The 13,717-nt window shown below is 56.7% G+C and overlaps 2 protein-coding genes across 23 annotated transcripts in view; both read right to left on the bottom strand.

Annotated features, from left to right (window-relative positions):
* Positions 1-256: 256 nt before the first annotated feature.
* On the bottom strand, positions 257-3,256 carry ZBTB9 (zinc finger and BTB domain containing 9). Its single transcript, XM_043450564.1, has 2 exons — positions 3,019-3,256; positions 257-2,764 (listed from the first exon to the last, which is right to left on the bottom strand). Exon 2 carries the CDS (start codon positions 2,756-2,758, stop codon positions 1,370-1,372), a length of 1,389 nt encoding a protein of 462 aa, XP_043306499.1. The 5' UTR covers positions 2,759-2,764; positions 3,019-3,256; the 3' UTR covers positions 257-1,369.
* A 780-nt stretch (positions 3,257-4,036) lies between these two features.
* Positions 4,037-13,717, bottom strand: part of SYNGAP1 (synaptic Ras GTPase activating protein 1) — a 32,139-nt gene continuing 22,458 nt past the window's right edge. For 10 of the 22 annotated variants that reach the window (XM_043449315.1, XM_043449319.1, XM_043449318.1 and 7 more), the window contains 5 exons: positions 12,567-13,644; positions 12,049-12,222; positions 10,714-10,925; positions 9,530-9,623; positions 4,037-5,937 (listed from right to left, as the gene is read on the bottom strand). In XM_043449315.1, coding sequence (XP_043305250.1) covers positions 5,791-5,937; positions 9,530-9,623; positions 10,714-10,925; positions 12,049-12,222; positions 12,567-13,644 — 1,705 coding nt within the window. In that variant the 3' untranslated portion in view covers positions 4,037-5,790. Of the gene's footprint in view, positions 5,938-8,628; positions 8,771-9,529; positions 9,637-10,713; positions 10,926-12,048; positions 12,223-12,566; positions 13,645-13,717 lie in introns of those variants that run through there. The other 12 variants (XM_043449316.1, XM_043449320.1, XM_043449322.1 and 9 more) reach the window with 11 other exon arrangements.

Below are 13,717 nucleotides of genomic sequence, written 5' to 3'. Positions count from 1 at the left end.
CCCACCCCGCAAAAGAGAAAAAAAAAAATTAAAACTCTGAAAAATAAGGTAACTTATCAGAAGTTATTCAGAGGCAGGTGAGGACTGAGAATCTGGTCCACCAATGTCCAGGACTGTGTTCTCTGCATCAGCGTGAAACTATCTGATTCTTCCCCCACTGATATAACCCAGCTGTATAAGGAATACATCCAGGTCTTTGCAACTCTTTTCACATGGTCTCTCCCATATAAATGACTCAATTCAGTTCACAGTTAGCTTAGATTTCATGGCAAAGTTTATTTGAAGAAATAAAACTACGACAATCTCCCCATTCCAACATCTACCCTCCTATGTGTGGACCAAGGGGCTGTAATATGGGTGAGGATGGAAAGGGAGGAGGTATGGTCCCACTGTGCAGTTATTTCTCTAGTTTTCAGCATGTGCCACCTCAGCCCTGAGTCCCTCTAACCTCAGCCACTTGTTCAGAGCAGTGGCACTACCCTGAGAGCATTTTAGGTCAGTGGCCATCTCCTGAGTTCACTAATCACATTTCAGTCCCTGTGATCAACATGAGTGATCAGAGGTGGTCAAAGGTAGACAAGAGGCACAGACTGTGGAGGGAATACCTCTATTAAAGAGGGTTCTAAGTGACTCACGGAATCCTCAATTTGTTAAAGTGCTCAACTACAACATACAAAATAAAGGGGTTGAAAAAGTACCTACAGGTGAGTAAGTAATTTACAGACTGAAGGGTTTCCAGAAAATCATAACAAAGGAAAAGTATAGAAGACCTTTACTCATAAAATTTCAGCCAACGATGAGGGAAAAGTAAAGCTTAGAGCTTAGTCTCTGGGATTACTAGAACTCTGAATGGAGACCAGCTCCCTTAACTTCTTGTAGAGACTGAATTAAACATTTATCATAATTTTTCTTGCTCTAACTCCTCTCTCATCAAATAAAACTTCTAATCTGAAATTTAATCCAGTTTCCTGTATGAAAAGATCTATTACAGGCAACTGATCAGTATGTTTACGGCCTGTAAACCAGTTTCCTGTAGGATAGTTAGCAAAAACCTGGAGATGAGAAATCAAGTTTTCAAATCTGTCAGGTTGAGGCCCACACCCAAGAAGAGATTCATAATATATCTACCCTTCTGGAATAATGAACAAGATACAGGGACGTTGCTGCTGGTCCAGTGCTTAGGACTCTGCACTGTCCACTGCAGGGGTGCAGGTTCAACCCCTAGTGGCATGCTACGAAGTATGGCCAAGGAAAAAACCACCAACACCAACAAGATACAAGATTAGGGTACTGTGGTAGTGAGGGGTAATAAGTATCCATCAGCAGCAGTGGCTCCCTTGTCCTGAAAGTTAGCATATGGCCTCAGCAATCACTTGTAAGTCCAGTGAGCAGTGGCCCAGCCCTGACCCTTGCAGAGGTCCCGATGGCGAAGGAAACAGGCATGGACTCTGAACCGGCGACCACAGTGAGGACAGGCATGTAGGGCTCCAGCATGCGTCTTCATATGCTCTGTCAGATGGTGCTTCAGCTTGAAACGCTTGTTGCAGATGCCACAGCCAAAGGGTCGAAGGCTGAAGGTCAGCATGATGTGCCGGTCACGCTTTGGCTTCACTGCAAAGCGTTTCCCACACAAACAACCAAAGCGTTTTCCATCTGCAGGGGGTGCGCCACCTAGCTTCACAGGCCCGTGCACAGCCTGCCCTGCTCCCCCAGGTCCCCCACCCCCTGACAGGATTTCATTCCCATGAAGATCCACTGGTTTCCAGGATGGACCACCTCCTCCAGATGCTGTCCCTGCTCCTGAGGGCAGTAGGAACCCCAGTTCTCCATTCTCTTCAGTGTTCCCTCCTGGAAACACTTTGGTCTCCTCCTTCACTCCTACAGACTGACTTCCGCCTCCTGCTACCTCCTCCTTGGACTCAAAGGGTTCCTGCTTGACGTAGAAGATTTTGAGGGGCAATGCAGTGTGAGGAGCAGGAAACTCAGGTGGGGCGTTCTCGCCCTCTGGAAGCCTGCAAGGAGTAGTGGATGTGAGCAGGGGGTGGGATGCAGGAGGGCAAGGAAAACTCCCTGACCCTTTCTGAGACTGAGGAGTCTGAGAGGGTGCTGCTGACCCTTGGTCCTCCTCATCTTCTTCCTCCTCTTCCTCTTCAACCTGAAGCTGTAACATATCTCCCAGTTCACTCCCCTCCCCTCCAATCGGGCTCTGGGTAGAAGCATAAGACTGTGCCGGGGTCTGGCAAGGGGAAGAGTGGATGCACCAGCCTCCTGTGGTGGAAAGAAGTGTGTGGAAAGGGGTAGCTCCTCGGGATGAAATCCCACCACCTGCGTTTTCCAGTTCTCTAAGGATCTCTGAGAACTGATCTACCACTTGCCACATCTGCAGGCCACTGGCCACAAGGAGGTGCGCAGGGAGAGCATCCAGGGGCAGACGGAGGTGCCCCGAATAAATGAGCTGGAGCAGCCCCTCGAAGGCATCGGCTTCGATAACGCTGGGAAGGGTGAGACGCGGGGCATCCCCCAGAAGTAGTTTGTCGTGGAAGTAAGGAGAAGCGGCGGCCAACACTGCTTTGTGGGCCCTCAGTTCGCGGCCCTGCACCAGGAGAGAGACATCACAGAACTTTCCCTCCAGCCTGTGGCGGTTCAGGGCCTCCAGCAGCAACGAGCTGTGCTGAGGAAACTCGATCTGGATCGTCCGTGGGGCTGGGTTGCAGGCTGGGGAGGGGGCTACGGAAGGCAAAGGCGTCGAGGTATCCATGGCCTCCTGGGGAAGAAAGAGACCCCAGAGGGTCGGGTACAGGAGGTGAGGGGGCGGGGGAGAGCCCCTGCGCGACGAGGGCTGTGGAGGAAAGAGGGGGTCACAGACGCTCGGGATGAGGGCAATCGTATCTCCCCAAAAACGTCCGCCTCCGCTGCACCCCAACGTGTGGGAACTTTTCGGTCGCCGGTGGTTCGGGCAGAACAGTCCCAAACACACCCCGCCGAGAAAACGAAAACAAACCACAACAAAACACCAACCGGGGCTTGAACTTGCAGGGCCTGTAGCGAGGAGAAGGTCCTTTAGCCGCGAGCCGGACCCCGCCGTTCCGCTCCCCAACTCACGTGCCCGCAGAGTCCAACTCCCTGGCAGGCACCTGGGGACCGCGAGCGCCAGCCGCTTGGCCCTTCCTGCCGCCACGCCCCCACGGGTACACACGCGGTCTGGCGTCCAAAGCGCCTCTGCAGCAACCGCACCGCCTCGGCCGGAAGCCGCCTCCTCCCCGCCGGAAGCGGACCTCTAGGAGTTGGGCGGGGCCAGGGAGACAGCCAATCGGAGGGCGCCGGCCTACAAGCCTCACGCCGATTGGTCGCGCCGGGGAGAAGGCGGTGCTGGCGGGAGGCAGTAGACCCGGCCCGGGCCACAGAAGGGAGGAGAAGGTGCACCCGGTACCGAGGGCGCGACCAGTGAGCCATGCCAGTGATTAAATGTAGAGCCTGCCCCCGATAGGTGGAGATTAAGAGGGCATCTAGTGTATGGGCTAGGTATTGTTCGCATCACCTTCTATCCCACGCTCCCTCCCCCGACCTGCCACCAGCGAGGTGGGAGTTCCCATCCTTTCCTCAGGGGAGGCCGAGGCGGCAAATGCTGGCCCAGGGGCCGACTCCACAAGGCTGAGGCACCCAGTTCTTCCCTCCGTTCCGCACAGGAGCACTTTAACCAACAATTAAATAATCTTCATTTCTAGGTAATTATTTTTAAGGGACATGTAGATGTACACTTGTAATTTTTTATCAGATAATGCTGCTGTTCCTTAACCTCTCTACTCTTGGGGTTAAGTGGCGCAGTGGTGAGACACATGGGGGAAATTTGGCCTGTGCAAGACTCCTACTCTAAAACAGTTTCGCTGGTTGGGAGATCGGTATTCTAGGGCCAAGACTATGGCATCACACAAGGATACAGAATTTCTCCCAAGCTGTCAGCTTCCTCTCAAAAAGCAGTTCCTGTCACCATGCTAATCCTCCTGGAGGTCCGAGACTAGGAAAGTCAGCACCGCGATAAAAGAACAATCTCCGTTTATTAAACATGATTTTTCTGTTTCACCACACACTCCAGAAAAAAAGGAAATGGGGCTGGGAGTGGAAGAAAAGGGGCAGTGGTGGGGGAGAGAGTAGGCTGGGGGTGGGGTGGGGAGGGGTGGGGAGGGAGAACGAGAAAACAAAATAAAACAGGTAGGAAGAACATCTCCCTACCCTTATGGGGTGGGGGACGGAATCGTGGGGGGGAGGGGGCCAGGAAGCGCTGTACAGAGGGGTTGCCCCCAGCCCACACACACACACCCCAGATATGTACAGTACAAATCCCAGATAATTACAACAGCCAAAGAAGAGAAGAGGAAAGGGGGTCCAGGGGGAGGGTCTGAGGTTGGGAAAGCAAGGAAGGGCACAGGGATAAAATTTCACATATTTACAACTTTTATATAAGTATAAATTTGGCCCCGGCTGGGTGTCTGTGTGTAGGGGATGGGACTGAAAGGGAACTGTCCATACAAAAGAAAGAAGGGTGAAGTCCGAGAAGTCTCAATACCAAACGCAAGAAGGGATGAGGGGGCAAGGCTGGGTAGAGGACAGCAGTCAGGGACGAGGGGGTGCCAAGGAGGGCCTTCTCTCCTCCTATGACCGACCCACCCCAAACCCCATCCATCCTACCTCCCCTATCCCGCCAGAGAGCTATGTACAGAGAAACACCGAAAAATTGTGGAGCTGGCGGGAGGGAGAGATGTGGAGGGAGATTGGGGCGGGGGGAGGATGAGAGGGAAGCCCAGCCCTGTCCTACCTCCCCCAGGGGACAGAGTCATGGAAGGGGGCCCCCAACACCCCTCCTCCAACACAGGTCCCCCTGCCCTGGGGGAGAGAGACATGGCTTTTCCTAGAGTAAGTTCCCCCCTCCCCCTGGGAGTAGAGACCAAGAGGGGGGGGCAGGGGGGCTGTGTGTGTCAGGGTAGGGCAGATCAGCTAGTCTGTCCTCCCCAACATACACCCCCCTGCTAAACCCTAACCCCTCCCCTGAACCTCAGTTCCGCCCCACCCAACACACTGGGGGAGGGGGGGGCCTGAGCCCCCTCACCCCGCTCTGGGACCAGCCAAGAGCAGATCAGGTATGGAAGAAAGGGAGACAACTCCCATTCCCCCTTGCCGCCCCCTCCCTGCCCCGGTGGCCCCTCCACCCCATCTGGGTTCTGGGTGGGGAGGGAGAGTATTTGAGAGTGGTAGGAGGAGAAGGAGTTTGTGCGTGCTGAGCCCCCCCAGACGCTCCTGAGAAATCAAGGGGTAATAGGACCCCCTCACCCGGGGTCCCCTCCCCATAACAAGGGGGACAGGGGAGGCCAAAATGGGGCGGTGGAGGGGAGTTAGATTGTCAGCTCTGGTTACTGCTAAAAAATCACCCTGAAGTTGAAAGTTTGGAGGTGCCGCACCCCCAGGGTGGGGGTGAGGGTCTGTCCCCCAGTGCTCAGGGGAACGATGAGGCAGAGGATGGGGATAGCACCCCGGAGTGAAGGGGTCTGTGTCCTGGGGCAAGGGTCCTGGGGGTCACAGGGGACAGCACCCCAGCAGGAAGGAAAAGGGGGCAGCTGAGGCTCCCCGCTCTCCCTCCCAGAAATGGTGCAGTGGGGGTGGGGGACTGGTGCCCCGCAAGGAGGCGTTCAGGGAGGCGATCCCACTGTCCCTCGGCGACGTCCAGTCCTGGTGGTCGGTGCTGTTCCAGGGTGGGGTGCACAGGGAGGGAGGAGGAGGTCTGAGATGCTGGGTGGGCTAGTGGTCTGCGGTGTTTCGGAACTCGCCGTTCTCAGTGATCTGCAGCCGGGGTGGGGGAGGTGGGGCTGGGGGGGCCAGGCCGTTCCAAGGTGGGGCCAGCGTCACACGCGGGTTTGTTGGACCCAAGGGGGGAAGCTGCCTCTCCTGCAAGATACCAAAGAGGAGAGCGCGGACTTATTGAGACGCTTCGCGGGGGCCTGGCTGCCAGCCCCCAAGCAGTGGCCTCCCCCAGAGCTGGCCCACTCCACCAACTATCCCACCCCCTTCCCCCAAGACACCCCTCCCACCCACATCCTCCTCGTTTGTTCTCACCTGCAGGAGAAGGTACATCTTCTGCAATCAGGGAGAAGAGACTCTTACCCCGACTCCTAACTGGGGCCTTCAACCCCAGGAGTCACACCAGGAACCCATTTCAAAAGAGGTCAGTTTCCTATCTCACCCTCAAGCTAACCCTGGCATCTTCCACTGCCCAGGGCCCCCTCCCAGGCCACCACCAACTTGAGGTGGGAACTTAGTGCAGAGGGAACAAGGAAAGGCAGTACAGCAAAACCTCATTAATCCAACCCCCCATGGATTGGAATTTTTTCATAATTTGAACAAAAACTGGGCTTGAGTTTTCCTTTATCTGTGAAGAAAGAATGTGCTAAGCAAATTAATAGTAGAAACATGTCTGTGGGAGGGAATATTTAACCTATACCAGAAAACAGGCTTTTCAATCCTATTCACTCATTAACACATGCTCCCTGAGGGCCTCGAGTGGAAAAGCCTCGTTCATGGAGTTCTACTTACTGTATATATTCTGAAGATATGCATTTCATTAAACAGATACTGTCATTCAGTTTTGTCACTTATTCAGAGTGGCCATCTCAAATACAACACTCTACATTAGAGAGGTTTAACTGTACTGGGGGAAAGGAACAGGATTCAGGGAAGTAATGTGGGAAGGAAAAAATACTGTGGGAGGGCTGCCTCTCATGCTGATGTCAGAAAGGAAGGACCAGGAGCTCCTGCAGAGACACAGCATGCCCCTAGCTCTGCGTCCCCAGGAAGCAGAAGGACTTCGTTCCTCTCCACCCCCATGTTCCTTTCGTTCCCTCACCCTGGGCTCCCAGTTAAGAGGGTGAGGGGGACTCCCACCCCTGGTACTATTCTACCCCTTTCTACCCTTCCTGGACCAACTCCTGTCTCCTCCCCTCAGCTCTGGCCTCTGTTCCTCTGCTGGGAGCGGAGAACAACACTATGTATTTTATGCTTCAGGTCGCTCATTTGGCTTTTAAAAATACAGACATAAAATTAATTTTTACATTAATGGTTGAGTTACAGAGGGACCAATACCTGAAAGGGATTTAGAAAAACTGTCCAAATTATTTCCTGAGATATAGGGCATTGAAGCCTAGCAACCGAGCTGTGTCTGACCAAATCGCTAAAGACATAACAACATTCCAGGCAGAGGCTCCCGAATCCGTTCTCCTCACCTCTCAGAAGGTCACCCAAACCCAAGATTTAAGCAAAGCTGCCCTCTTAGCTACTGAGTACCTCCCACACTTTCCAGGAGTCAACAAGAGGAAGTCACGTGCAGCAGGGCATCCTGAGTGTGGCGGGAGAGCAGGGGAAGGAGACCTCAGACTCCCTTCCCTCTGCTTGTCTGCTGGCAGCGGCACACAGGCGTGCCCCCGACACCCCCAGGGACCCAAATTTAGAAAGGAGATAAATTAGGGTGCCATTATTCATTTTACAAAAGAATTCACCACAGGAGTCCTTTAAATGGTGAGGTCCCCTGGTGCCTGGCAGCATCTGTTTTCAGCTCACTAACTACTTTGACAGAGAGGCTGGGCAGGCAGAGAGTTAAAATTACAGTGTGAGGAGCCACTGCCCACTGCAGATCCATCCTGCAGAAAATAAAGCCTCTCAGAAGTGATGTCACTGGTTGACAGGTTCCCACTTACTGGCTTTTCAGGTAGGATTCTGTGCCCGGCAAGGCCACTGGGTAGCAGGAGACGGGGAGTGAATGGCATTAGCAGCCCCCAACCTAGCACCTCTGCCTGAAATCAACACGGCTACCAGCCCATGATCTTATCTAGGAAGTAATCTCCTGACACTGCCAACTCCCACACCACGTGGGCCGGTCCACGTCCTAACATCCATCAGGGTCTCCATTCTCAATCCTTCTCCTTGCTCCACTCACCCTTAACTGTCTTGACATCTGAATGGCACCCTTTCCAAGACCCCCAAAGTCTCCCTGCATTAACTACACACTCTTAACTCCCACCCAGCAGGGTCGAATAGGAGCCTCAGATGCTGTCTACCTCACAGGTGTAGGGAAGGAGGAAGAGAAACAGGTGAGGGGTGGAAGGAAGGAGGGCTCTCCACAGAACCAGGAGAAAGGAGAAGGAAGAGGAAACCCCAGCCTACCTGCTGCAGCCAGCACAGCCCCTTTAGCCAGCGCCCCCCAACCCAGTGTCACCACCCCTCCTTAACAAACCCTACCCCCAACGTCCCAACCCCCAAGGACGCTTTGGTGAAATGGGGGGTGACAGACATACACTGGAGAGATTAGAGGAGGAGGCAGGGTGTGGGGAGGTGCAGGGAGGTTGTGTGGGGAGGGCGCTGTGATCTAGGGATGTGCAGGTGTCTAGGGTAAAGAGCTTGGTAGGGAGCAGGTGTCCCTGAACGGTTCTGGGAGGCGGCAGGGAAGTGCTCTGGGGCAGTGCTTGGGGAGATGGGTCTGTGCAGGTGTCCGGAGGGTCGCGTCTGGGGAGGTCCTCAGGTGTGGGGGGCAGCCGTGAGCCGGGGAGGGGCTCTGGAGAGTCAGAGGGAGTGGGCTTCACGACCAACCTGCAGTGGTCCGGAGTCACCTCCCCCTGTGTCCTCCGCCCGTGGTCAAAGCGGAACCAGGAGAATTACCTGATGAGGAGCTGCAGGGGGAGAGAGTGGGGTCATGGGGTCAGGAGCCTTGGTGGTTCTGGGTGGGGGGAGCCTGGAGGTCAGAGCAGAGGAGAGGAAAGCATGGGTGGGCAAGTGAGCCGAACTGGGGATAGGGAAACAAGGGGTTGGGGGAGGGAGGGAAGTCCTAAAAGCTGGCTGGAGAGAGAGGGCGGCCGGCTGGGAGCTAGGGCGGTCAGGCAGGTGTGAGGACCAGGCGGGGAACAGGGCTGAAGAAGGTGGGCTGGGCTTTAAACACTGGCAGGAGAGGGTGCTCAGAGTGTGGGGCCGGGTGGTGGGGGGTGGGCTTCAGGATCCCAGAAGCTGGGAAGAGGCCTGGCGAGCCATCAGAAAACAAGGAGAACTTGAGGGGCCCAGGAAGCAGTGATGACGAGCACCTCTATGGCCCCAGGGCACCCGCCGGGGGCTCTGCGCTGGTGAAGCACTGCCTCCGGCCCCCTGGCCTGAGAGGCGCTCGGGGAGACCACGCCAGTCTGGGGCCAAGACTCGGGTCTGGGAGCAGAGAGACTGAGGTTCTGGCTGGAGGTCCTGAAATGCAGCCGAGCAGGGGAGGCAGGGTGGGGAGGCATGGGGAAGGGGGAAGGGAGTGGAGGCTGACACTGCTGGGAGTGACGAAGGCACAGACGACTGGATGAAGATGGGGTCGCGGGGGACGGCCGGGAGCGGCTGCTGGACGGAGGACAACGGGAGAGACGGCGGCAATGGGGCCGGGGTGGCTGGCGCAGTGACCGCACGAAGGACAGTGGGATGGATGGGGATGGGACACGGAGAAGATAAATGACATTGTAATTTCCACCTGAGCGTCGAGCAGCCTCTTCTTGGGTTCGGGCAGCGGCTCAGCCATGGTGGGGTGGTCCCGGCGCAGCTCCTCCTCCACCAGCATCAGCCTGAAGGGACGGGCTTCAGTGGGGTTAGTGGCGGGCACGGGCGGGGAGCCTGCCCGGGGAGATCCTGACCCTGGGAACCCTGCCACTCTCTCAAGAAGCTTCGGCACTTTTCTCGCTTGCACTCAGAATCCCTCCATTGCTCCCACCTCAGGGCCCCCAGAGACTGTCCGTCATTCACCCGCTTTCAGGAATGCCTGCATCTCCCTGCCAAGGACAGGTCTCTGTGCCCCGGGGGCCCCACCCACCAGGCACACAGCACTCAACACTCTATCCATGAGCAGGCCCTTCCGCAGACACTGCAGCTGAAGATCTGGCTTCTCCATCCCCTACGCCACCTCACGGAACTGAGACTGTCTCCACGGCAGCCCCTGGACACCCCTGGCCCAAGAGGGGTCTCTATAATCATCATTCCCAGCTTCTCTCTACCCTCATAGAAGGCTCTCAAGGTGATTTCTCATAAAGGATATCACAGCAGTGGTTTTCAAAAGTTTCAAGTCAAGCTTTTCTAATTAATCTTACTCAAAAATACACTGAGAATGGATGGAAATGGAGCTGGCTCTGGTTGGAGTGGGGTGTGGGGTCCTATCCAGTTCTCAAGCTAACTGACCCCCTTGTTGAGACACTTCCTTTGGAGCTCAGGGCTTGGCAGAGCACAAGGTAGAACGCGCATCATTCACTTTCTGACGGAACACCTTTCCACAGCTGCAGAGGAGGGCGGCCCAGGATGGGAACATCAGGGGCTACTGTGGCTAAGGGACCCCTGCTCAGATTTGGGGTGAGCATCATAGGCTGGCCTGAGAATAAGCAGTGGGGAGCCCCAGCCTAGGCCAGTCCAGACACACAGAGATGGCTGGACAGTAACAGGTGCATTTCTGAGGGCTTCAGACATTGCTAGCAAAGAGGTCAAGGTTTACTAAAAGGACATTTACTGCGCTGAGCACAAGGCGTCTCTCCATCTGGTGACGGTGGAGGAGGTGGCATCCCTGGGAAGGTGGTGGGCTCTCCTCCGGGTGTCCTGAGCTGGGGGGGCTCACTGACCCTCTTCAGCCTCAGGCTCTTCCTCACCAGCCCTGCCCGGGCCGCTCCTCACCTGCCGATGATGCTCTTGATCTGGGAGTCCTTCTCCACCTGCTGCTGCCGTAGCCTCTTCTCACTCTGCTCCAGCCGGGCCTGATACTGCATCAGGATTTTGCTGGTCTGCTCTTCCTGGGACAGCAATCTCCGCTCATACTCCTCCAGCTTCCGGTTGGACATGTGCAGACGCTCCTTCAGCGAGTGGATCTCCTCCTCATACTCCTTCACCTGCCCGCCGGGCACACGACCCCGCACTGTGAGGGGGGCTGGGCCTGACCGTCCACCCAGCCTCTACCCTGCCTGCTAAGCACAGCACCGTGCACTGAGGCATCCTCACCAGTCTCCTCCAGCCTTTCCCTGGCCTCTTGATCTCCCCTCTCTCTCTCTCTCTCTCACACACACACACAAACTTTTAAGAAACCCCTCCCATGGGGCTGAGGCTCCCTCAAGATGTAACAAGACCGTGGACTCCCCCAACCTAGAGGTATACACATGCCCTGACGCCTGCACCTGGACACAGGAGACCCCACACAGGAGCCTAGACAGACTCATGGACACAGACATTTTATCCTTGGTTTGTTAAATAGTGCTGGAAAAAATTTATAATAAGGTCTAAAGATATTCTCTTAGCTCAAGTCTATCTACATCAATCCCAACATTTTTCTTTGCTCAGAGACTACTTCTCCCCAAAAACCTCTCTGCTCCCCTAGTTGGAATTATGTATCCTGTATGTATAATCTAATCCTGCAGTCACCCTCTTCTTCAGGGTCCTTGTAGCAACGGCTCCCAAGCAGCTTTCTGCTGAGTAAGGGCCAGAGCTTCGGCTGACTTTTGCTGGGGGCCACCAGCAGCTCAAAGTCTGGATGGTCTTCCCCACGTGCGCCAATACACCCCGTTTTCACACACGAGACCTGTGACCGCTACCCCTCTGTCTCCGGTGCCATGGGACAGTGACTGGGGATGCCGTGCGTGGCTCGTGGTATAACTGCTCTGCCCTCGCCCAGTGGATCAGCTCCCACTGCTGGTGCAGTAACTGTCCTCCTGAGAAGCCACAGGAGCCAGGGCTTATGCTCTCCCTGGGGAGGAACACGGAGGCGGTCTAATACACAGCATGCTTCGCCCGACAATCTACCATGTGTGGAACCCACAAAACAGAGCTGAAAGGGGCTTTTCAATGGACTGATTGTATCTGGCCTCCCCTGAGAGACTGAGGGCTTCTCAGAAGGGATCGGGTCTTTGTCCTTTCTTCTCATAACTACTTGGCCCCAGGTGTTGCCCTTGGAAGGGACTAGAAGCCTGCCCTGTGGGTAAAGGTAATGACAGGGCTCAGGGCAGGGAGGGCCCCTCGTACCCTGTCCAGCCGGCTCTCGTCCATAGACTTGGAGTACTCCTTGAGTTTGTACTCTTCCCGCTCGATGTGGGCGCTCTCAATGTCAGCCGACAAGTGAGGCATGTTGGAGACCCAGGCCACCGTCCGCTCAGAGGCCGGCATTGTGGGGTTCAGTGTGGATGGCGTCTGGGAATGCTGGGGCAGGAGGGGAGAGGGAAGGTGAAGAAGGCGGGCGCCTTCAGAGGCAGGGAAAATGGCCCAAGGAGACGGGAGTCCCCCCGCAGATCCCCTCGTGAATGCTGTTCTCATCACATTTCCCCTGGGAGCCCCAAGAGGGCAGGAAGGCCTGTCTGTTAACTGACAAGCGCACAGTGCCCACAACAGCACGTGGAGCAAAGTAGGCCCTCTGTGCACTTTGTTTAATGAATGAAAGGAGATGAGAAAACTGTGACTTCAGACCACAGACTTTTCTGCTCCCCTCCACCCGTCTCCTTTTCCCCTCCCGCTCGCCGCCCCTTCAGCCCTCCCAGCCGTCCTACCTGCTTGGTGATGGAGGGCTTGAGCCCCCCGCCCCCGCCGCCGCCACCGCTGCCCCCGCTGCCCCCGATGCTGCCCTCCTTGCTGAGGCTCTGCTGCCGTGGGCGGGCAGGGCCATAACTCGGCTCCGGCGACTGCAGCAGATTCCCGCTGGACGGCCGAGGTTTCTGGGCAGCGCTGACTGTCAACTGCTGAGACTTGCCCCTCTGCAATGGGGGCGGCTGACCCCCGCCGCCCCCACCACTGCCCCCACCGCCGCTCCCGCCTGCAGGCCCTGAGGGGACAGGCCTCTGGGGACCAATGGTGATCTGGGGAGGGGATAGCATGTGCTGCAGGTTGTCCTGGAGTGAGAGCTGCCGACGGGTGAAGTCGGTGCCAGAGGGTCCAAACTCATCGCTGTAGCTGTGGCTGTGAAGGATGGAAGCAGCAGGGGGCTTAGGGACCCCTGAGGAGAGGTCCTCGCTCTTGCTGTAGCCGTGGAATGGGGCGAAGGTGTCCCCTGGGGGCTCTCCGCCTCGGTGGTGGTGGTGGTGGTGGTGGTGGTGATGGGAGGAGGGTGGGCCGTGGCCGCTGCCCGCTGCGTGGCCCCCTGGGGGCCCTGGCCCATCAGCGGCCATGTGGAAGAGAGGATTCTGGAAGGAGAGGGGGATGCGCAGTTGCTGGGCAGGGACACCGTCTGTGGTGACGCCCATCTGGCTAAGGCGCATGCCGGCCGCCGTGATGGACGAGCCGCTCCCCTGGGAGAGGCGGCCAGCAGGCGCAGGCCGCAGCCCCAAGGCCGCGGTCAGGGAGGCCTGGCTCGAGTGCAGCAGGTCCCCGACAGCCGCCAGGTTGGACACGCTGCTGCTGTTGAGGCGGCCGCCGGGCCCGTCGCCCTGCAGGTCCAGCATGGAGACACTCTTGTTGACACTCAGCATCTTCTGCTCCGGCTCTGTGATGTCCGAGCTGCTGGTGCAGTAGGCGGGGGAGGACCGGGCCAGGGGTGGGCGGCTGACATAGAACAGGTCTTTCCCCCCACCAGGCGGTGGTGGCGGGGGCTTCTCCTTGGTTGGGGAGGGGAGGCGAGCCATGTCCATGGAGCTGCAGGAAGGGAAGGGGGCACACGAGTGGGAGGTCAGAGCGGGCCGCCGGCAGGTGAGCCTCTGTGATCAGC

Source organism: Cervus canadensis, chromosome 28, assembly GCF_019320065.1.
Source record: "Cervus canadensis isolate Bull #8, Minnesota chromosome 28, ASM1932006v1, whole genome shotgun sequence".
Classification (NCBI taxonomy): domain Eukaryota; kingdom Metazoa; phylum Chordata; class Mammalia; order Artiodactyla; family Cervidae; genus Cervus; species Cervus canadensis.
This window is presented reverse-complemented; position numbering and strand designations above follow the sequence as displayed.